We start from the raw sequence: 24,454 nt of genomic DNA, 5'->3' as shown, positions 1-24,454 counted from the left end.
GGTTTCGGAGAATCCGGGAGTGCAGGAGGGGAGAGAGGCTGACATCATGGCCTTTGTCTCTTTGATAATCCAGAAGAGGATCCTGTTAGGGTGGTGGGATCCAGAGCTGCCAAGACCAGCGGGGTGGGTGAGTGGCCTGGCCAAATTACTGCACTGAGAGAAAATAAAGTTTGCCATTAGGGGTTCATAGGCGGTGTTTCACTCGAGGTGGAATTGTTCATCTCCTTTTAAGGACTGCTAGACGTCAGTGGGTGGGGGAGGGGGGTGTGACAGCCGGGAGTCATGTTGCTCAATTTTTTCTGTTATTGTATTTTAGCCATAAAACCGAGCAAGTGAGGTTTCAGGTGGACGGGGAGGGTTTGTTTTAAGAAAAGGGTACGAAGGTGGTTGTACTGTGCGTTTTGTATATGGATATTTTGTAACGTAATGATCACAAGTAACTGCACACGCACTGAGACAAATGTAATCAGCTGTTTCCATAATGCTTTCTTTGGATGTCATACAAAAAGCCTGCTCGAGATGTCTTTGCACTTTGTAATGCATTTTACATTAACAAGAAATCTATATGTGGATGCTGTGTCAGACGGTGAGAGGTTTGTGTGAACGCTTTTGAGGGTGAACTCTATCTAGGATTGGGAATCTGCGATCTCCGCCAGCAGCTGGACAGAAGGAACATGGGGACGAGAGTAAGCCGTTCAGCCTATCTAACCTGTTTCACCATTCAATTAAATCATGGTTGATTTGCGACCCAAATCCATGCACTTGATTCCATAACTATTAATACTCTTGCCTGATATTATTAAAAAGGCTGCCCATCTCCATTCAGCAATTTTCAGTTGGTGCCCAGTCTCCGTGGCATTTTGGAAGTGGGTGAGTTCCATATTTTCCACTATCCTGTGTGCAAAGAAATGCTCCCTGACATCCCTCTTAAAAGGCCTGGGTCCTTTTTTTTAATTACCGTATGTCTCCTCATTTGTGAGTCCCAAAGCCAGAGGGAATAGTTGCTCTCCTTCCTCTGCTGCATTCTTTAATCATTTTACATACCTCCGTCAGACCATACCTGTTGATCTTCTGTACACATGGGTGTCACAATTTGCATCTCTGCACTTGGGCATGGGAATGGCAAAAAACAAACTCAGGTTTTTGATTGTTGTAGATCACAATTTTAAGAGTTGGGCCTGGTGATTCTTCTGCATTAAACTGTGATCACGCAGGTAAACAGACATAGATACAATATCCCAGTATTTTGTCCTGTGTCTCTTATCAGATGAGAGTGAACATATCATTGGTTTGAAGATGGTGCTGTGCCCATATTGATAGAGACCACTATTTAAAAATCTAATCCTTTTTAGATGGTTTTCATTAAAAATAAGAAAGGCTTGCATTTGTATAGTGCCTTTCACAACCGTAGGACATCCCAAAACCCTTTGACTTGAATTCAAAAGTAACCCATTGATTTACTGCTTTGATGTAGGAAACAGAACAGTCAATATGTCCAAACTCCCAGAAACAGCACTGTGATAATGATAAATTTAGTGGTACTGTTATCTCCATAAATTGAGCGGAAGTGCTCGAGGAGCCCAGAGTCATGTAGTCAGTCATGTGAACAGGCAGAGGGACAAAAAAAAAGGCTAGCTGAGCAGACCATATAATTTCTACTTGGCTATACCTGTGACCAGTGCAACTTTCTGCTTTCAACTTTATACATTGTAAGCATGGCCCATCTTGGGTGAGGTGCTAAATGAAGCCCACATGCCTGTCAGGTTAATGTAAAAGACCCCATGGTGCTATTTTGATGGATGGGGAACTGATATGTGGTGTTTTGACTAATATTTTTACTTCAACTAACAATACTAAAGCGCATTATCTGATCATCATCGCATTGCAGTTTGAGAGAGTTGCTGGGCACAAATAGTCTGCCATGTTTCCTGCACGACAACAGTGACGACACTTCAGAACGACTCAGTTGGTTGTAAAGTGCTTTGGAACATACTGAGGCTGCAAAAGCACGATTCATGCATTAACTTGGGACCTAACTTTATAGACCTAGATTTGTGAAAGAAAGCTTTCGTGAAATTTTCTGAATAAAGTCAAGATGATCTCTGAGCAGTTGAAATGCTGCCCTTGAGGGGTTAAATTAAATTGTTTTAACTTGCAGAAGTGTAGTATTGCTATGCTGTGGATCCACAGATTGGGGGATAATGCAAATTTTTGGTAAACAATGCAAAGCCACCTTTAAGAAACGTTGACTGTAACTTTCCATGATTCCCCTCTCCCTGACTAGCCCAACCACTGGACCTACATTCACAGGTTACCCCGATCAGAAAATCTTGAGGGATTTTGCCCATTATTTTCCATCCATAAACATCGGAATATTCCAGACAGTGATGTTAATCATGAGATGCCCATTATATTCAAGGTCCCGTGACCAGGTCTCAGGAAGCTCATATCATAAGTTTTAACCCAGTGAATAACTGCTAACTGCAGGTCATTCAAAGATATTAATTGGCTGACATTTAATATTCCCAGTAACCATGCGAGGTTGCTTTTTGCCATTGTATTCAATTGACCCATTGTTATGCTCACTTTCGTTAGCAGAGCAACAACTTGCATTAATATGGCACCTTTTGCTTTGTAAAACATGTTTTCAATTTATATATAAAAATTTAGAGTACCCAAATCTTTGTCCCAATTAAGGGACAATGTAGCGTGGCCAATTCACCTACCCTGCTCATCTTTTGGGTAGTGGGGGTGAGACCCACGCAGACACGGGGAGAATGTGCAACTCCACACGGACAGAGAGCCGGATCGAACCCGGGTCCTCGGCGCCGTGATGCAGCAATGCTAACCACCGTGCTGCCCCCTGTAAAACATTCTAATGCTCTTCCCGTGGGAGCAATCAAGCAAAATTGACATTATGCCACACAACCTTTTTGATGCGGCAGTGATCGGTCTGCGGGTGCCCTGCGAGGGTGTTGGGAGAAGTACTGTTGTGCAGAGGGGTGGCTCCAGAGATCGGGCTGCCATTTTTAAATGGCGTTTCGATTTCTTGCTACACTGAGGAGGATCTCAGGTTCGATTCAAGCTTGGGTCACTTGTCCATGCGGAGTCTGCACTTCTCCCATGTCTGCGTGGGTTTCCGCCGGGTGCTCCGGTTTCCTCCCACATGTCCCAAAAGACATCCTTGTTAGGTGAATTGGACATTCTGAATTCTCCTTCTGTGTACCAGAACAGGTGCCAGAGTGTGGCGACTAGGGGATTTTCACAGTAACTTCATTGCGGTGTTAATGTAAGTCTACTTGCAACAATAACATTATTATTATTGGGAGTTCCGACGAGCGGAGCTACTCATTGCAGAAAACGGGGGTATGTGCTGCCTCTGCCACGCATTCCCCGTTTTTCCCATTCCCCACTGAGAAAAAAAAATGGCACAATGGTTAGCACTGCTGCCTCAAAGTACCGGGTTCAATTCCGGCCTTGGGTGACTGGAATTTGCCCTTTCTCCCCGTGTCTGCGTGGGTTTCCTCCGGGTGCTCCTGTTTCTTCCCTTAGTCCAAAGATGTACAGGTTAGGTGGATTGGCTAGGCTACATTCCCCTCAATGTCCATGGATGTGTAGGTTAGGTGGGGTTATGGGAATAGAGCAAGGGAGTGGGGCTGGGTAGGGTACTCTTTTAGCGGGTCAGTGCAGACTCGATGGGCCAAATGGCCTCCTTCTGCACTATGATTCGATGATGAGATACAGTATTAGGACAGATCAAAAACTTGGCCAAAGAGGTAGGTTTTATGGAGTTTCCTAAAGAACCAAAGGGGGGAGGGGAGGTGGGACGGCATGCGGCGCAGTGGTTATAACTGAGACTGCAGCACTGAGGACCTGGGTTCGAATTCCAGCCCTGGATCACTGTCCATGTGCAGTTTGCATGTTCTCTCCATGTCTGCGTGGGCTTCACCCCCACAACCCAAAGATGTGCATGTTTGGTGGATTGGCCATGCTCAATTGCCCCTCAATTGGAAAAAAAAATAATTGGGCATTCTAAAAAAAATTTAAAAACAAAGAGGGTGGGTGGAGAGATTCAAGGAAGAGATTCTAGATGTTTAGGGCTTTTTCAGCTGAAGGCACGGTCGTCAATGGTGAAGGAAATTTAGGATGCTCAAAGTAAGCTAGGAGAAACCAAATAATCGTACCGTAATGACCTGGTGCACAGAATGGTCTGCGATGTGCTGAATAACATGTTGCCCGATAGGATTTAATTGTCTGTATTAACCGCGGCGTTAACTTGGTTCTGTCTCGCTTTGCATTCTCCGATCACAGGAACATGGAAGATGTTTGTCGATTTCCAGACCTGCCTGCTCGGAAGCCAATGACCTACCAGGCCAAGCAGCTTATCTCTCGTGAGATTGAGCTGGAGAAGATGAGACGCGTGGAAGCCTTGCTAAATGCTCGCAACACGGAAACAAAGGTTAAAGGCACTGAGTGATGGCTGTCAGCATGTGGAATGAGGGACCCGAGTGAGAATTTGAAACAAAGAGGGAAATGTTGCAGATCAGGTCTACTTGGAATGTGTATAATTTGCACTATTGGTGTTAAACTGTGAGAACACGTGACACATATTTGGGCTGGTTTAGCTCAGTGGGCTAGACAGCTGATTTGTAATGCAGAACAAATCCAGCAGCACGGGTTCAGTAGCGGCTTACCCGAACAGGCAACGGACTGTGGCGACCAGGGGCTTTTCACAGTAACTTCATACTTGTGACAATAAAACGGTTATTGTTGTAACAATGACCATAGAACTTTTTTAAACACCGAAAGTAAAGAGGACATAAGAGGGTGTTTCCCTGAGCTGTAACCTTGTTCAGGGTTAGTGATCAATGTTGCCTTATAGGCTGTTTTTATTATTTCTGCCTATGTTATTTTCTGAGTTGCAAGGGATTTATCTCGATCTTGGACATCAGGGAGTACCAAGCCGCCAGTTTTTAAATTTAGTGTACCCAATTATTTAGTGTACCCAATTATTTTTTTCCAATTAAGGGGCAATTTAGCGTGGTCAATCCACCTATCCTGCACATCTTTTGGGTTGTGGGGGTGAAACCCACGCAGACACGGGGAGAATGTGCAAACTGCACATGGACAGTGACCCAGGGCTGGGATCGAACCCAGGTCCTCGGTGCCGTAGCCAGCAATGCTAACCACTGCGCCACCGTGCCGCCCAGATAATTGGCCAGTTTTAAGTAGCCCCGATAATCAGGGTCTTGAAATTGTCATTTAATTGTTTTCTTACAATACAAACATCCTTTGCTTCATCAATTGTCGCCATTTCATATTCTTGGTTTTATAAAAAGTCCCAATTGTATAGTGCTGTGAAATTCCATAGTTATAATATAATGAATTGGCTTCACTATTTTGAAAACATAGCTGAAGTCAGACCCAGTCATAATCCAGGTAGGTGACAGCAGGAATGTGACTGTGAGAACACGCGGCACATATTTGGACTGGTTTAGCTCAGTGGGCTAATCAGCTGGTTTGTAATGCAGAACAAATCCAGCACCGCGGGTTCAGTACCGGCTTACCCGAACAGGCAACGGAATGTGGCGACCAGGGGCTATTCACAGTAACTTCATACTTGTGACAATAAACGGTTATTATTATTGTAACAATGACCATAGAACTTTTTTAAACACATAAAATAAAGAGGACATAAAAGGGTGTTTCCCCAAGCTGTAACCTTGTTCAGAGTTAGTGATCAATGTCGCCTTATATGCAGGAATGGGCTGGATTTACATGTGCATTACACGTGAACCAATTGCTAAAACATCCTGCGTGAATTGGGGCCTCCGTTAACGTTGAACATGAAAGATGAATTAACAACACTCCTAATGACCCCCTGAATAGATCCAAAAAAGACAATGCGTTATCAATTATTTCTAATATAAAAAGTAGTACAGATACTAGAATGTCTTGGCCAAAGTGTTTGCTTTATAACTCTGTGGAAACTTGGGGAAAATTATGGAAGTTTCTATTATCTTCTCATAAGAAATAAGAGCGAGGGTACACGGACCCTTGAGCCTGCATCACGGCTGACCTACCTTAACTCCCACTCGCTCCCCATATCCCTTAATTCCCTGAAAGGGCAAAAATCTACCTCAGCTATTGAATATATTTTATTTTATTATGGAATGTTCCCTTCCAGTCGGGGAACACTTCAGCAGTCAAGGGCATTCAGCCTCTGATCTCCGTAAGCGTTCTCCAAGGCGGTCTTCAGGACACGCGACAACGCAGAATTGCCAAGCAAAAACTTATAGCTAAGTTCCGCATGCATGAGTGCGGCCTCAACAGGGATCTTGGATTCATGTCGCATTACATCCACCCCCCCCCCCCCCCCCCCCCCCCCCCCCAAAACCATCTGGCCTGGACCATCCTACCAACTGTTCTGGCTTGAGACAATTCACACCTCTTTAACCTGTGATTATCCCTCTCCCTGGATCTGTAATGATTTGATTACCTGCAAATGCCTGCATTCCAAGCATTGTCCAGCATCTCTGACTTTGTCTATATAAATGTTTCTGGAACAATCACCTCGCCATTCACCTGAGGAAGGAGCTGCACTCCGAAAGCTCGTGTTTGAATCAAACCTGTTGGACTTTAACCTGGTGTTGTAAGACTTCTTACCTTGCTCACCCCAGTCCAACGCCGGCATCTCCACATCTTGAATATATTTAATATTGAAGCACCACAACCCTCTGGGTTATGAATTCCAGAGATTTCCCCAACCTCCAAGTGAGGGCATTTCTCCTCATCACGGTCTTAAATGATCGGCCACTTCTCCTGAGATGGTGCTCCCTGTGTGCTAGATTCTCTGGCTGTGGCGGGGGGGGGGGGACTCTTTATACTCTATTAAGGTCCTTCAGAATTTCTATGAAATCACCTCTCCATTCTTCTTCGTTGCTTGCCACCTGATCAAAGTGGTTGTGTGAACGGAGTTTAGAAGGTAGAAGCAATGAAAACACACGGGCAATGAAGTAGGAGCTTGGTGAATCCAAAAGTTGCCACTGGCTGGGCCCAGCAATAGAGAGCAAAATTAGTTGAAGGTTAAAATAAAATAATGCTTTGTACCTTCTCACATAGGCTTTATTTTCATTGCACTTGGAAAAAATACTCAAATTTGCATTTATTGTGTTGATGTGCTCTCACTTATTTGTCGAGTTGAAGATCAACCTTCTATGCAGCACATAATTCTTAATGACATATTGCAGGTGTCTCCCTGGATGTGCTGTGTCTGATTAATGAGGTTTGTAGAGATTAGTACCTGAAGCCATAAGGCGTGGACTCGAGGGTTAGATGAAAGGAGGTGAAATGTAACTCCCTGAAGGATCCTTGTTGGTGTGATATGGGAAAAACAAGTCCTGCTAATTAGCCAACAGTTGTCATGATGATAAAGTATACACATATACCTCAGGGTACATAGTGTTCTTAAACAATTCCAGTTAAACATTGGGAAGATCAAAGCTTTTACTTCTAACTCTCCAGTACAAACACTGCCAGTTGTCCGTTGATTCCTTCCCACTCCCTGGGCTATTGGCTCTGGCTGAACCAGACTGTTGCCAACTCAGCACCTGTTCGATCTGGACCCGGGTTCTGAAATGGTGGGGGAGGGAGGGCTTTGGGCCAGCTTGTTGGTGATTTGAACTTGACTGGAGGTGCTAGAGCAGATTTAGTACTCAATTTCTGATCAGAAGCAATTTGCATGGAGCTGTACATGTGGCCTCGCAAAGCTAGGGCAGTACCCTGGGTGACACACAACAGCAGACTTTTCAAGGTGGCTCTGGGACCAGCTAAGAGAGTGTGCAGGTTCCCATACTGGAGCTCTGTTGGAGGAGGTTCAAATGATGCGGGATGTCATGAATTGTGCAGGGCTGGGAATAATCTCCCTTTCATGCCCCTCTCCTGCAGCAGCTAGTGCTGCTCTGCCTGGCTTCACGTCCTCCTGCCATCCCTCACCCAGACCCAGATGGGCGTGCCAGCAAGATGCTCATGACCAAACTTTCTTCTGTCACTCTGGTGCCTTCTGTCAGGGTGTCCAATAGGAAGTCGGCTTTTTAGGTGACGTCCTTTGAATTTTCGAAATAAATATTGGCAGTGTTGATGAAGTATTGACTAATGTTCCAGTATGTGCCTCTGAAGCTCCCTTCAAATTTCTAGTAGCAAATGGGCACGGAAATCTACATGGATTTATGTAGCACTCAAAATATTCAGCCGCAACATGTTTATTCCTGTTCAGCTGGTAGCTGTTTGAGGCGGCCAGTTGAAGCTATTAAACAGCAGTGCAGGTTCTTTAATTAACTCTGGGCAATTTAAATGGATGTCACCCCCTTAATGATCCTGTAGCACAAGCTTCAACACTTGTATACTAAAATGTGGTCTCCTTCTAAACATGGGCTAATGGTCACCCTGTGAACTCTTTAGAGCCCAAGCACCTGGAGAAAGTCACAGCCTTGTTAATCTCTCCAGTACCCAGATCACGGGCTTCCACCTCCGAAGCACCATCCAGCCTCCACCCATCTCTCATGCAATTTCGTATCCTGCACTCTCTTCAAAACTCCAGTTCAGACCTGTTGTTTAGACCCTAGCATGTTCCCTAAATGCCTCAAATTAAAAATTCTCATCTATTTTTGATATCCTTCCATGGCCTCTTCCGCCTCTATTTCTGTAACCTCCTCAAGCCTAGCGATATCCTGCCAGCCAAACCATCCATTGGCTCCAGTCTCCAGTGCGTGTTTCCCTGTGCTCCCAACATTCTCCCCCTACCCCAACCATATAGTAACGCAAACTCAGCCACTGAGACCTCACTGTAGAGCTCTCTACCAGAATCCCTCTGTCCCTCTACTTCTCTCTCATCCGTAACACCCACTTTCTTGAATTTTTCTCATGGTCACAACTTTGGCTCAGTGTCCAGTTTTCCCAATGCCTGTGGAGCAGACTGTGATGTTTTAAGATGCTTGATGGTGAACCTTCAGCACCCCCCCACCCCGTTATGCACCTGATGCCGTTATTCGCTCCTCTCATTCCTGCTCAATATTGGATGGTACAGAAATAGGATAGACTTTGGTGGGAGTGAGATTCTGAAAATGTTACTTAATCCTATGTTTTTTTTTAATAAATTTTCATTTTCTGTTTTCAGGAAGCTGTTGAAGTCAAAAATAAACCGAGTGAAAGCAAGGAAAGTTCAAAACCATGTGTGAAAAACCATGAACAAAGGCTTTCAAATGTTCTCAAATCTGTGACTGTGAAAGAAAAGGTAAGGACGGTCGATGGAAATTCAGAATAGATGCCACCATCACCCTCCAATATTAAATCATAACCTACAACCCCTCAAAATATTTCCATTGCTTCAATTCTGGCCTGTTGTGCATCCCCAATTTTAATTACTCTGATGGCTGTGTCTTCAGCGTCCAGTCTCATTGCTCTGGACTGCCCACCCCGAACCTTTCCATCTTTCTAAATCTATCTCTTCGGCCAGGTTTTTCGTTGCCTGTCTTTTTTTTATAAATTTAGAGTACCCAATTCATTTTTCCCAATTAAGGGGTAATTTAGTGTGGCCAATCCATCTACCCTGCACATCTTTGGGTTGTGGGGGCGAAACCCACGCAAACACGGGGAGAATGTGCTAACTCCACACCGACAATGACCCAGAGCCGGGATCGAATCTGGTACCTCGGCACCGTGAGGCTGTAGTGCTACCACTGCGCTACTGTGCTGCCCTTTGGTCGCCTATCTTAATTTCTCCCGATGAGCGTTGGTGGCAAACGCACCTACCGTATTCTCCTTAACTACTCCAAAAGCTGGGAAGTTCCACTTTCTAAATGTTCTGTCGGTGCAAAGATTTCTTCTGAATAACCTTTTCTTTTGGACTTGCCCACGGGAGGAAGTCTACCCCATCAAACCCTTCAGTAATCCTAAATAACTCCTAATCAGTCGGCCTTCCGTTTTCTATTTCCTAGCCCCAGCACGTCGTCACCAGAGGAGCTATTGGGAGTAGCATCCTTGATCAACATAATGAGTGAGATTTAGCCATTGAGCAGAGCAGGTCTCAGATGTTACCTTACTGAGGCCTCTGATACCCAAAACCTGTGGAAAAAATCTCAAGCAAGTGGACGAGATGTAATGAACAGTGGCATAAGTTTTTTTTTTTCTTGCCAGAACGAATCCAAACTATTAGGATAGCTGCAACATCACTATGAGTTTACTTAATGAGCAGAACATCAGTCTATTGCATCACTGCGTTTTGACTGGAAGTCAGTGGTCAGAATAAAGTCATACAGGCCCGAGACAGCCACCCACAGGCCGTATCTCATTGACACTTGACTGATTGGGCCATCTCAGTGAGTTTGAAGTCAGTGGGGAGAAAAATGGAGTGGGCTGTAAAACCGGTGACTGATTTACTCACTTGTCCCTCCCAATGAGCCTAGATGAATTTCACCCTCATTAACCACCAGGTGAAATTCTTTGTGTCTGGAGTCGCTACACCAGCTAAGGCCCGGCTTTGCTGATACCAGTCTGGATAGTAGTTGACCAATAATTTGTAATGGAGTCCCATTTGCTTGGGCATTGGGAGAGCGCATCATCAAGCTCGCCTGTGATATTCGCAGTTATGTACGCTGCCAACATTCATGACTCAGGCTCACACGTGACTGAGGCCCACTTGGGTGAGATGCCATCACTCATGGGAACAAATCTCAAGGCCATCGGGGGAGGTGATAATTAGAAACTATCATGCCAGCACAAGCACTGTGCACTGGTGCAATCTCCTCGCCTAATGCAGCTTGCCCTGACTGTTTCTGCGTGTAGCTTCTGTAAGAAATAAACAGCCAGCTGATCAGATTTTCTCAGTAGTAGAAAATGAAGGTTAGGCTTGCCACCACAGGAACTTTTACCCTCCGTGATTTCTTGACTCCAGTTGCAATTGTAAATCTAAAATAAGGACTGAAAATGCTAGAAACTCGGCAAGTCTGGTGTTATCTGTGGAGAGAGAAAAAGAGTTAATGTTTCAGATCTATGAGCTTTTCATCAGAACTGCTTTTTATGTTGCATATGGAAGTTCCATGAGACTGAATCTGATGTGATGGGATGGGCCATCTTCCTCCATTCAAAATCACAAGGAGAACCCACTTTATGGACACTGGTACACCCACTGTGAAATGGACATGTGGGTATTTGTGTGTCCACCTCACCGACACATTTAATGGCATGGATCATGCCCCCTTCTTTCTCGTTTCTTCTGGATTTGGTACCGATCTGGTGCCTGGTTTCCTCTTTTCTCCCAGACCCACTTTTTGTTTTACATGTGGTTAAGCCTCGATTCCTAGGAAAATACAACTTGTTGCGTGGCCTTGAGGAGTCCAGGCCTTGATCTGCCTGTTGCAGGTGTAGCTTGAAGCTTCTGATTCTTATTTCAGCCTGCTGTCTGTGTGTCAGTTGGAAATTTGAGCCCCTTTGCGTCAGGCAGCAGTGGAATGTCCCAACTGATTGCCTTCTAATCCTGCCGGTTTTTCTGTTCCTGCGTCTTGCATGATCTGTTAGCCTTCCCTTCGGCCAGCACTCAGTGTTTTTTATAATAACAGTCGTGACTTTTCCATTTTTTGAACAGCTGTTGTTAAATTAGAAAGTCAGAAATCTCGGGAGAGTGTTTAGTGGTAATCCGTTCAAAGGCCACTTAATCTTGCCCAAAGGCTTTTGGTATTGTGAAGCCCATGCCTACAATTGAAAGAATCTTTATAAAGGTAGCTGCCTGTACTTCACGTCTGTCATTACTATCTGAAACGGTACTCTCTTCCCTACTCCCCCACCCCTGCAAGCAGCCCCACTCCATTCCATTATAAACGCATCACTCACCTTAAGCAAAAGATGTGATCATTTGATGTTCCTCAAGCTCCTGTGGGACTCCTTCCTCAAATTTCCCCGTCCCCTCTCCAAAAAGCACCGACCCATTCAAGGGCTTGACTCCTTGGGCCAGGCAGCCCTATTGACAAGAAATACAAGCGTTTTTTCTCTCTTTCATTTGCCGCGCTGCCTATTGTGCATTTGCAGGATTTCCTTAGCCTGTCATGCCAATAAAAGCTACAATTGCTTTACCTCTTTGCGAGAGGTGCAATCGGTACATATAAATGCTCGTCTTTCTCAAAGCACATGATACATTGAATTGCTTTGAAGTTCAATGATTGTCATATGGGCAGACATGGTGTTGTTTGAGGGAGAAATGTTGACCAGAACGTTTGAGAGCAGAAGGGAGGAACCTTGCTTTTCTTTGGTTGTTGCTGTGTGACCTTTAATATCCATCTAAATAACAGACTAAACCTTAATGTATCAACCCATCGGAAACATGACACCTCTGACAATGCAGCACTCCCTCGATACTAAACCACGGTGTCAGCCTGGACTATGTGAGCATGTTTCCCTCTTTCCCCTTGGAGGTGCTTGCCCTCGCCTCGTGTGGAAATACAGATGGGGAATGTTTTGATACAAATTGTTTACCATGTTATTAAAAGTGCTGTTGTGTTCACAACTCCAAGGTGTAGAACAGCAGTGTATGATTCAGTTATTACAGTATAGGCTTTGTTGGCAGATTGGGGCATTCATTACTTTAATAATCTCATAATTACAAAAGCACGGCAGCTGTGTTTTGTGCCCTATTCATTTATCCTTGTGATTTGTACTGCGAATGTGCTGGATACAGCCGTGCAAACATCTGCAAGTGTCCCATTTAAATCAATGACATTTGGGTCAGTCATTGAGCGAGTGAGTGGTCATTTTTTAAACTGCATGACTCAGTGTACTGGGATAAGATGAGAACGATTTTGACCTGGTGCAGAAAGCAAAGTGATTTTAAAAATTCATTCTCAGGCTGTGACTGTCACTGCCCAGACCCAGTTGCCATGGTTCTTCTGGCACCCCTGCAGTAGCTCTTTGCCAGCCAGTCAGAAGGCAACTGGGAGTCAACCTCCTTGGAACATAGAGAAATACAGCACAGAACAGGCCCTTCGGTCCACGATGTTGTGCCAAACTTTTGTCCTAGTTTAATCATAGTGTCCAAAATTCTATGGTAATCTAAGGGCAATTTATCATGGCCAATCCACCCAACCTGCACATCTTTGGACTGTGGGAGGAAACCGGAGCACCCGGAGGAAACCCACGCACACACGGGGAGGATGTGCAGACTCCACACAGCCAGTGACCCAAGCCGGAATCGAACCTGGGACCCTGGAGCTGTGAAACAATTGTGCTATCCACAATGCTACCGTGCTGCCCTTAAGAACAAATTAATCTACACTCTATTATTCTACCATAATCCATGTACCTAACCAATAGCCGCTTGAAGGTCCCTAATGTTTCCGACTCAACTACTTCCACAGGCAGTGCATTCCATGCCCCCACTTCTCTCTGGGTAAAGAACCTACCTCTGACATCCCCCCTATATCTTCCACCATTCACCTTAAATTTATGTCCCCTGGGGAAAAAGTCTCTGACTGTCTACTCTATCTATTCCCCTGATCATCTTATAAACCTCTATCAAGTCGCCCCTCACCCTTCTCCGCTCTAATGAGAAAAGTCCTAGCACCCTCAACCTTTCCTCGTAAGACCTACTCTCCATTCCAGGCAACATCCTGGTAAATCTCCTTTGCACCTTTTCCAAAGCTTCCACATCCTTCCTAAAAATGAGGCGACCAGAACTGCACACACTACTCCAAATGTGGCCTTACCAAGGTTTTGTCCTTGGTGTGGGATGTAGTCTTATATATCCAGATCGGGTGAAGACGGCAGGTTTCCCCCCTTTTAGGGCATTAGTGAACCTGTGGGATTTCTACAACAACCCAACAGATTCATGCTCACTTTTTTTTTGTAGAAATAGTCCTGTCTCTTTTGCAATTCAGAGACCCAGCAACTAATTTCTATTCTGGCGACAGACTAAATGGAAGAACCTGGCTGCTGAAGGTGGTCAGATTCCTGGTGCATCATATTCATTGGGACTGTGTACCTTTAAAACACTGATTTTCTTTTTGCCATCATACCATCACCTCCAGAGCCACATTGCTCACTTGTGCCCATTCATGTTATTGGACAAAATTGTGATTTTACTTAACTTGGTTAATTTCTGCAAAACTAAATGATGAGGTTACAGCGAAAGGGTTCTCTGGATAAGTAGTTGCACATCTCGCTGATTTTTCACTCAGTGGCTTAAGATTCTGATTTCCTTTATTTTATTAATGTAAAGCCTGAAAATGGAGTTTGAAAGTAAATTTGAGATGACGATGCTCAGTGATATTCCTAGTTGGGAGAGTATACCACCCTCCACTGAGACCCTGGTAATGTCTATTTATTTAAGTCGAAAGATGTGACTCACGGTGCAGTGTCTCTGCTGAGAGCAGTTAGCTCTTGTTCTGCTAAAGCACAGTGTGCTTCTCTTTTGATCCAAGCGTAATCCTGAAACATAATTCTGGGATGTTCATAAGTTAACTGTCGTGCTGCATGAAAGAAAATTGTTAATTGGAACAAGCTGGAACTTGCCAAACAGGATATCAACATGTTGATGCAAAGGACCCGGGATGTGAGTTCACCCCAGGAGGCTGTGCTATTGAGGGATACTTAAATGTATCCACTGATTAAAAATCAAGGATGAGGAAAGGTCTAATCGCCTATTCAAGCTCATCTTTAGTAACATTGCTCTCCTATTAAGGCAACAAGCCCCTAATGTTTTTGTAGCCACAGCTTCATTTTATTTATATATGTATATACAGAAATACATTTTCCCTAGTATGTTTATGTTTACACTCCTCTCATTAATTGTTTCAGTAATCCCTGCAGCTTGGAATTTGGTATGTGCCCACTTTACATATAATGAATTGTATGCACAGCAAAAGTCCCACAAAACACAATTGGATGTTGGTGTTGAGATTTTCTTAAGTTCATTCTCCAGAATGGCAGGGCTGTGTTTGTTGTACTTCTCGAGTTGCCCTGAGAAGATGCACTACCTTGAACTGCTGACACTCTTGTTTATGCAACTGAGTGATTTGCTAGGCCATTTCGAAGAGCATTCGGAGTCAACGGCTTAGTCACCAGGTAGAGATGTCTGGAATTCCTCTCCCTATTGGTTCAGCGGTGGTTCAGTGGTTGCACTCTCACCTCTGGGTCAGTAGATTTTGTGTTCAAGCCTCATGCCAGTGACATCGCCACTAAACCATGATTGTGCTGTCTTTCTGATGAGAACATAAGCAGTAGACCACACGACCTGTCGAGCGTGGTCCACCATTAAATTTGATCATGGCTGATCCTTGGCTTCAGCTCCACTTTCCCACTCGCTCCCCATACCACCTGATTCACTTATTACTTTGCCTTTGAAATTGTGTTATTGCTGAGTTGGCATTGCCCGGCTGGTATTGTCACCCTCCATAAAGGAAAAAGGACTGCAGCATCCAGGTTATGGGTGCGATTTGAGATCTAAACAGGAATTCTTAAGCCGGATAGCTAGTAAGCCAGAGACTCGATTGTTGGCTAAAGCCTTCACACGATAAACAGAAATGTTCACAGCCGACTTCCAGTGGCGGCGATGTCCGAGTGAGCCGCACATTCGGCGGGCTCTCACTCCGGCGGGGCTGAGCAGCTGATTCCCCGCGATAGCGGGACTACGGGGGCGGCAAAAAGGCTGCCGGGAAAGAAGAGGAGAGCGGGCTGATGGAAGCGTGGGAGGCCAGCAGGTAGAGGAAGAAAGAGAGAGACGGAGGCAAGGAGGAAACTGACCGGAAGGGTAAGATGGCGGACCCACGGACCTTCCTTCCTCCAGGACAAGGAAAAAAAGTTTGGAGTTGCTGAGGAGGGACACCTTGGACCCACTTCAGATGCCCAGGAGGTAAAATTTAAGGAGTTGGGCGAAGGAAGGCGGCAGCGAAGGTGCTGAGGAGTGGGCTGCGGCACATGGAACAGCGGGATTCTAGAAGGCAGAAGAAGAAGGAGAAAAAGGGACAGAGACAAGGACCTGAAGAAAATTACCTGGGACCTAAGATGGCGGACACACGGACCCCGGACTCAGCAATCCAGCAGGCGCTGGATAACATGCTCCAGGTAATGAAGTCCAGTTTTGAAGCGCTGAAGCGGGACAGCTTGGACCCAATCCAGAAAGCGGTGGATCAGCTGAACCAGAGGCTGGACGCCCAGGATGTTAAAGCTAAGGCTCGATGTGGGACTGCTGACTGAGGAGGGGGTCTGCGAGAGGCTTCGGAAATGCATAAAAAATTACCTGCAGGTGAATGACATGGGGGAGGTCTCAGCGGCGACCTTGTGGGAGGCGCTAAAGGCAGTAGTGCGGGGGGAGCTGATTTCAATTGGGGCCCACAGAGCCACGGCAGACCGGGCAGAGATGGATAGATTGGTCAGGGAAATGGGTCGGATAGATGAAGAGCACACGGAGTCGCCGGGGGAGGTTTTACTAGGGGAGAGGCAGAGACTACAGGCGGAACTGGGGGCACTATCCACGAGCAGGGCCGTGGAACAGCTTTGGAAGGCGAGAGGAGTGGTGTACGAGCATGGGGGAAAGGTTGGCAGACTGTTAGCGCAGCAACTCAGGAGGAGGGAGGCGGCCAGGGAAATAGGTAGAGTGAGGGACGAGGGGGGCGCAAAGTGGAGGACCCGGCAGAATTGAATAGGGTATTCCATGACTTCTATCGTAAGCTGTACACTTCGGAGCCGCCGGAAGAACCGGAGGGGATGAAAAGGTTTCTGGACGGGTTAACATTCCCAACAGTTGGTGGGGGGGCGAGTGGAAGAGCTGGGGGCCCCAATTAGAGTAGAGGAGGTATTGGGGGGCCTTAAGGCTATGCAGTCGGGGAAGTCCCCGAGGCCGGATGGATACCTAGTAGAGTTTTATAGGAAGTTCTCTGAGCTGGTGGGCCCGGTCTTGGCGAAGGTTTTCAATGAGGCAAGGGACAGAGGGACCCTGCCGCCGACAATGTCACAAGCCACCATATCTCTGATATTGAAGCGGGGTAAAGACCCGGAGGCGTGCGGGTCCTACAGGCCAATCTCCCTGATTAATGTAGACGCCAAGCTCCTGGCAAAGGTACTGGCGGGTAGAATGGAGGACTGTGTACCGGAGGTGATTGGGGAGGATCAAACGGGGTTCGTGAAAGGTAGGCAGCTGGCGGCCAATTTGAGGAGATTACTCAATGTGATAATGATGCCCCCGGCGGGTAGTGAGGTGGAGGTAGTGGTGGCAATGGACGCCGAGAAGGCCTTTGACCGGGTGGAGTGGGACTATCTATGGGAGGTGCTCGGACGGTTTGGGTTCGGGGAGGGATTGGTGGATTGGATCAAATTATTATATCAGGCCCCGAGGGCCAGCGTCAGGACGAACAGAGAAGTGTCGGAGTACTTTAGGTTGTACCGAGGGACCAGACAGGGCTGCCCGCTCCCCCCGCTGCTGTTTGCGCTGGCCATAGAGCCGCTGGCGATTGCGCTGAGAGCCGCAGAGGGTTGGAAGGGGATGGTGAGGGGCGGGGTTGAACACAGGGTTTCTCTTTATGCAGACGACCTGCTCCTGTACGTGTCGGACCCAGTGGCCGGGATGGGAACAATACTGGGAATGCTGAGGAAGTTCGGCCAGTTCTCAGGATACAAATTAAATATGGTCAAGAGTGAAATGTTTGTGGTCCAGGCAAGGGGCCAGGAGAACAGATTGAGAGGGCTACCGTTTAGGCTGGTTGAGGAAAATTTCCGGTATTTGGGAATCCAGGTGGCACGAGACTGGAGCAGGCTGCATAAGTTAAATTTGGCCAGGGTGGTGGAGCAAATGAAGGGAGAGTTTCGGAGATGGGATGCACTCCCGCTGGCAGGGAGGGTGCAGACTGTAAAGATGACAATCCTCCCTCGATTTTTGTTTATTTTTCAGTGCCTCCCGATCTTTATCCCACAGTCCTTCTTCAAAAGAGTTAACGGGCTGATCATGAGCTTTGTCTGGGCGGGAAAATCCCCGCGGGTGAAGAAGGCGATGTTGGAGAGGAACCGCAGCGAGGGAGGGCTGGCTTTGCCGAGTCTGATCAATTATTACTGGGTGGCCAACATCGCTATGATAAGGAAGTGGATGGTGGGTACGGGGTCTATTTGGGAGCGGGTGGAGGCGGCTTCGTGCAGGGGCTCCAGCTTGGAAGCCCTGGTCACGGCTCCTCTACTGCTGCCGCCGGCCAAGTACACCACCAGCCCGGTAGTGGTGGCGACCCTGCGGATATGGGGCCAGTGGAGGAGGCATGTGGGGGAGATGGGGGCGTCTGGGCGCCAATCTGCGACAACCATCGGTTTGCCCCGGCAGTATGGATGGGGGGTTCCGAGTATGGTGGCGGGAAGGGTGGGTGATATGTTCCTGGAAGGGAGCTTCGCGAGTTTGAGGAGCTTGGAGGAGAAATTTGGGTTGGTAAGGGCAAATGATTTTAGATACCTACAGTTGCGGGACTTTGTTCGTAGACAGGTCCCATCTTTCCCACGCCTCCCGCCAATGGGGATCCTCGACAGAATAGTCTCTAGGAGGGAAGAAGGGGAGGGCAGAGTCTCAGGTATATATAAGGGGCTTATGAGGGAGGAAGGGTCCCAGACAGAGGAACTGAAACTTAAATGGGAGGAGGAGCTAGGCAGGGAAATGGAGGATGGGCTGTGGGCAGAGGCCCTGAGTAGGGTAAATTCGACCGCGACATGTGCTAGGCTCGGGCTGATCCAATTTAAGGTCGTTCACCGGGCCCATATGACGGTGGCTCGGATGAGCAAATTTTTCGGGATAGAGGACAAATGCGCTAGGTGCGCGGGAGGACCAGCGAACCATGTTCACATGTTTTGGGCATTCCCTGAGCTGAGGGGGTACTGGGAGGGATTTGCGGGGGTCATGTCCCAGGTGCTAAAAACAAGGGTGGTGATGTGTCCAGGGGTGGCAATTTTTGGGGTTTCGGAAGACCCGGGCGTCCAGGGGGATAAAGAGGCCGATGTTTTGGCCTTTGCTTCCCTGATAGCCCGGCGACGAATATTATTGGCGTGGAGGGACTCGAAGCCCCCGAAGACTGAGTGGTGGCTTGCGGACATGTCGAGTTTCCTGGGGATGGAAAAAATTAAGTTCGCCTTGAGGGGATCTGTGCAGGGGTTCACCCGGAGGTGGCAACCATTTATTGACTTCTTTGCGGGAGAGTGAGCGTCAGCAGGGGGGTGGGGGGGGAGGGGGTAGAGTAGGAGGGAAAATATGGCGGGTAGTACCGGTGGGAGGGGAGCGGGCTTGTGCAATATGTTACGATGGAAGTATTGAAAGCACGTGGATGTTTGCACATTTTTGCCTTTTTTGCTTCTTTCTGATGATGTCTGTAACTGTTTATAAAGCCAAAAACTACCTCAATAAAATTGTTTATTTAAAAAAAAAAGAAATGTTCACAGCCAAATTGTTTGTGCTGCACATTTGATATTAGCTGTTTACAGATAACTTTTGTTTGGTGTTTGCTTGTATGAATCTAAGCACTTTTTTTAATTTTCAGGCGGAACTCGATTTCTTTGGACGGAAAGTGGGCAAAAAGAACATTGTCTCAACCTCAACAGGTACTTTATTCAGATATTTACTGTCTCCATTGCACACAGCATACCAGGGTCACTGCATCTCCCCCTCTCTCCTGCCATTTGCTGGAATGTGATCTTACGGTAGGTTTACCAACCCTACAAGTTTCAGAGTATCCCTACAGTGCAGAAGGAGGCCATTCGGACTGTCGAGTTTGCACAACCCTCTGAGGCCCCACTCCCCTGTCCTATCGCCATAAGCTTCAGACACTAAGGGACAATTTACCATGGTCAATTCATCTAACCTGCACGTCTTTGGACTCTGGGAGGAAATGGAAGCACCGGGAGGAAACCCACGCAAACTCGGGGAGAGCGTGCAAACTCCACACAGTCACCCAAGGCCGGAGTTGGATCCGCGTCCCTGGAGCTGAAGCAGGGGCCACTGTGTTGCCTATTCTGGAGTCTTGAATAATTAATCTCCTGGACATTGTTGCCACAACGCAGGAGGATTATCATAGAGACATTGCAAAGAATTTGTTTATTGTTCGTTTCCTTTGAATACTTTTAATTTATTGGGTATAAGAATGCGTGTGATGGGGTGCGCATGAGTGCTGCCCAACTGAATGGGACTGTTGTGGAGGCTGGAAATCCTTTGATAAAGCCTTTAGGAATGTAGCGAATCCGAGTTATCACACCCGCCTTGCTATTTTCTCCCTCGCCTATGGTGAGTTCACTGTGCAAGGAAATTGGAATCAGGAGCCTGGTTCCCAGGACCAGACATTGGGTCGTAGAATGCAACATCTGGCCACTCTACACCAACTCATTATTGGCGCCACTACCCCAACTCATTAATTCTCTGATACGCACAGCTCGCATGGTTACTATTTTGATTGCAATCCTTAGGGGGTTAACCCCCCCCCCCCCCCCCCCCGAAAAATACATTTTACAGTAAAGGGCAAGTTGTTTGTAATATCCTACGTCTTCAAAGGAGGCTATTCAGCCCATTCTGCCTCTACTGACTCTTTCGAAGCTGTCCATTTTAATCCCACTCTCCTGGCCTTTTACCCATAGCCCTGAAACGTATTTTCCAATTTGCTTTTGAAAATTACGATTGAATCCCTTTTAGGCAGTGCATTCCACATCACAATGAGCTGCTGCATAAAACAATTGGCTCATCTCCCTTCTGGTTCTTTTGCCAATTATCTTAACATCTGTGACCTCTAGTTAGCGACTCACCGACCAGTAGGAACATTTTCTTATTTACTTCCATCAGATTCCCCCATTGTTTTGAGCAGCTATCAATTTTTCTTTTAAAGAAAGGAAATGTTCTTCCCTCTGTGCAATTAAAATCAATACAGCCTGTCTGATCCTCCACATGCCCCTCAATCAATGATTATCCTTCTGTCTCCAGCACCAAGTGGCTCATTGGTTTTGATCAGTAGAAGTCATTTTAGTCAGGTCTAAGAAATAATTCAGTAACTGGTGTATCGAGCTACATATTTCCTTCACTGTTGCCATAGTTACATGTTTTTTTTCTTCCACCTCTAATGATCTCTTGAGGTGGATTATTCTGTGAGTGGGTTAACTTCCTAACACGGTTACAGAATCACAGAATTGTTATGGCGCAGAAGGAGGCCATTTACCCCATCATGTCTGCACCAGCTCTCCAAATGAATATCATGACTAGTGCCTTTCCCCTTCCTTTTCCCAGGATCCCTGCACATTGTTTCTATTCAAAGAAACAAGATTGGCTGCAGCACTGTAGCTCCACATGATATGAATGTGCGAGAGATCTCCTCCCTTAAGGCAACATTACTATCATTTGGGTCCAATAAAGCTGGCGGTGGAGATTAACTACGTTTTTTTAAAGGGCAGCACGGTGGCACCGTAGTTAGCACTGCTGCCTATAGCACTGAGGACCCCTGGTTCGATCCCGGCCCCGGATCACTGTCTGTGTGGAGTTTGCCCATTCTCCCCATGTCTGCGTGGGTTTCTCCCCCACAACCCAAAGATGTGCAGTTAGGTGGACTGGCCATGCTAAATTGCCCCTTAATTGGAAAAAAATAATTGGTTATTCTAAACTTATTTTGTTAAAATAATGGCGTTTTTTAAAATTAATTTGTGGGCAGTGGGTGTTGCTGGCTGGGCCAGCATTTGTTGCCATCCCCAATTGCCCTTGTTAGGGCACTTAAGAGTCACACACATTGCTGTGGACCTGGAGTCACATGTAGGCCAGACCAGGTAAGGCTGACAGATTTCCTTCCCGAAGGGGGATGCGTTTTGATAGCAATGTACAATGGTTACATTGCCATAATTTGCTACATTTTCTGAGCTGCTGATGAGCGTCCTGTTGCCTGGGTGTTTTTTTCCAAATACGCTTCCCAGCACATTATTCATGCATTCTCACCCAGGGATATCATTTGTTTTGATTACTCCTAGCAGGCAGTCTTATGCAGCTACTTATATGGCAGTCCGAACTGTGTTTTGTTCCTCCTGCTGTTTGAGGCTGAGCAGCACCTCTTTCAAGAGAAAATATTGTTGATTCGCCGCCCCCTCAAATGACTGAACTCGTGTTTGCCTTGTTAGTATACAGGGAGACCATTACTTTGCAGAATGTGCCTCTGAGCTCCAAATATGGTGTCCAAGACTCTTATCTTCACTGAAATCTCCCCATTTGCTGGTTTCCAGGAGCTGAAAACGGCAACTCCCCTCACCTTCCCCAGACAAGCTACAGACATTTAAAATCAGAATTTGGTATCGTCCAGCCTCTGCTTACTGATTCTTCCCCTTGCATCACCATTATAAGGCCTTTCATCAAAGTTCCTCGATGTTCAAAAGTACCTCTTTGCCATATTTCTACATAGGACCAAATTGGGGAAGTTTGTGTCATGAGCCCAATAGGAACGAGTTATGACGGAATTATTTTAAAAATCACATAAACATGTAAGGATGGGTTTTTCAGTATTATTCGCCCCTTCCAGTAGATTACACAGTGTTTGGGTGGGCTGAGGAGTTTCTATGTTTATTTTTTAAGTTGTGCCTTAACGTTCCTAACCCACATTTCCTCACCATCTTAAAGTTAAAGCCATTTTGATGGTGCCACAATTTCTAGCTTTTGAGTTGTGCCAATATGAGTGGTTTTGGAATATAGATGTGTGCCCAATAGGACCAGAGCTTAAACTCTAATTTTTCAATCATCTTTGAAGAGTCCAATAGAAGGAGAAGGCTTTTAGCCCGTTTGTCTGTACTGGTTACCCCAAGTCATTCGGGTCGAGAGGCAGTGTGATAACCCAAAGGACCTCTCAATCCCTGCTCATCTACCTCTCTGTCAGCATGTATTCTGAGGTGTATGTTGTCAGTGGCCATTGACTTTTTGCAGCATGTTACAGCAACAGTGAATTGTTATGTGGTGAGGATTTGATTCTGAGCTTAGAGTACTCGTGCAGTGGGGTTTGGGGAGCTCAAGTAGACATTACACCCGTGAACCTCGAGTCAGAAAACTGGTGAATCCCTGTCTATATTCTCAAGATTACATGCATTACAGCAGTGAACATTTCGTGCTATAGAGCATTCTGAAGTACTGAAAGATGTATATTATTGTACATCTTCCTTTCAGAAGCTGCTCGCAGCCAACTGTTGGGTGACAAGCTTCGAAAAGAAGCATGCTGCCTGTTCCTTTTTAGCCAGGGAAAGTAACTGTTGAGGGGGGGGGGGTGGGAAGCTACAGTATTTTTTGGAAAGCTATAGTATTTTTTATGTTTTCTTATTTTATCTGTACTCCACTATAAAGCCTGAAGAAATCTGGGATACAATCAGCTCTGTGCTTAAGCATTTACATAATTCCTACCCCTTCATTTTTTTTTAAAAGAGTACCCAATTCATTTTTTCCAATTAAAGGGCAATTTAGTGTGTTCAATCCACCTACCCTGCACATCTTTGGGTTGTGGGGGCGAAACCCACGCAAACACGGGGAGAATGCAAACTCCACACGGACAGTGACCCAGAGCCAGGATCGAAGCTGGGACCTCAGCGCCGTGAGGCAGTAATGCTATCACTGCGCCACTGTGCTGCCCTCTATTCCTTAATTTTTGATTAATTTTTTTTCTGTCTCTCTCTCTCTCTCTCTCTCTCTCAGCGATTGGAGGTGCTGAGCCTGTGAAGGTAACAGTTGAGAAACTTATTGGAAAAGCGGTTGGAAACAGTGATGTTTGGTTCCGATTTAACGAAGGGGTTTCAAACGCGGTCAGACGCAATGTTTATATAAAAGACCTGCTCTGAGATTGCCATTGGCTGTTGAGAGGAGTAGCAGCTGTTTGAAAAGAAGGAAGGCCCCGTGCGTTCTCACGCGGACACGGAGGATGGACCTGTTGCCCTTGGGCCGCCAAAGAAAACCTGCCTGTGCCCAAGCTCCAGCAGATCTGAAGTTGTGCAAACCAAGCTGATTTTCCTTTGACATTTCTAGTCGGAGACGAGCTCCAGTCAAATTTTTGGGCCACAAGGTGATGAGACTCTTCAAACATTAAGTGACGACAAGCTTTGTGTGACAGCTCAAACCCCTAAATGTGACTGTGCTCAAGAAACTAGTTAATTCCAGCATGGCTGGCCGAGTTGGATTGTAGGTTTGAGAACTGGTTGTTATTTCCACAAATATTGGGTACCTTATTCTTTCCGGATCTTTCCCCTCTTTGTCTTTCCCCCCCCCCCCCCCCCCCCCCCCCAACACTGAATGGTGGTGTTTGCAGTTAAGAGCAATCTGCATAAACCAGACTAACTTGCCTGCTGCCGAATGCCAACCTAGGTTGGCAAAAACCGAGAAGCCAATTGGTAAGTTTGAACAACTGGTTTGAATCAACCTCCGATTGGGACGTTGTTACAGTAGGTTTTGTTTCAGTCA

The 24,454-nt window shown here is 46.3% G+C and overlaps 1 protein-coding gene across 1 annotated transcript in view; it reads left to right on the top strand.

Annotated features, from left to right (window-relative positions):
* Positions 1 to 24,268, top strand: part of chtf18 (CTF18, chromosome transmission fidelity factor 18 homolog (S. cerevisiae)) — a 137,537-nt gene extending 113,269 nt beyond the window's left edge. Inside the window, exons 19-22 of the mRNA XM_038819546.1 lie at positions 4,312 to 4,459; positions 9,176 to 9,292; positions 19,545 to 19,605; positions 23,696 to 24,268. Of these exons, the coding sequence (XP_038675474.1) occupies positions 4,312 to 4,459; positions 9,176 to 9,292; positions 19,545 to 19,605; positions 23,696 to 23,838 (469 nt within the window). The 3' untranslated portion in view covers positions 23,839 to 24,268. The remainder of the gene's footprint in view (positions 1 to 4,311; positions 4,460 to 9,175; positions 9,293 to 19,544; positions 19,606 to 23,695) is intronic.
* Positions 24,269 to 24,454: the final 186 nt, after the last annotated feature.

Source organism: Scyliorhinus canicula, chromosome 15 (assembly GCF_902713615.1).
Source record: "Scyliorhinus canicula chromosome 15, sScyCan1.1, whole genome shotgun sequence".
In the NCBI taxonomy this organism is placed as follows: domain Eukaryota; kingdom Metazoa; phylum Chordata; class Chondrichthyes; order Carcharhiniformes; family Scyliorhinidae; genus Scyliorhinus; species Scyliorhinus canicula.
The sequence above is the reverse complement of the archived record's forward strand: the minus strand, read 5'-3'. Positions and strand labels throughout refer to the sequence as shown.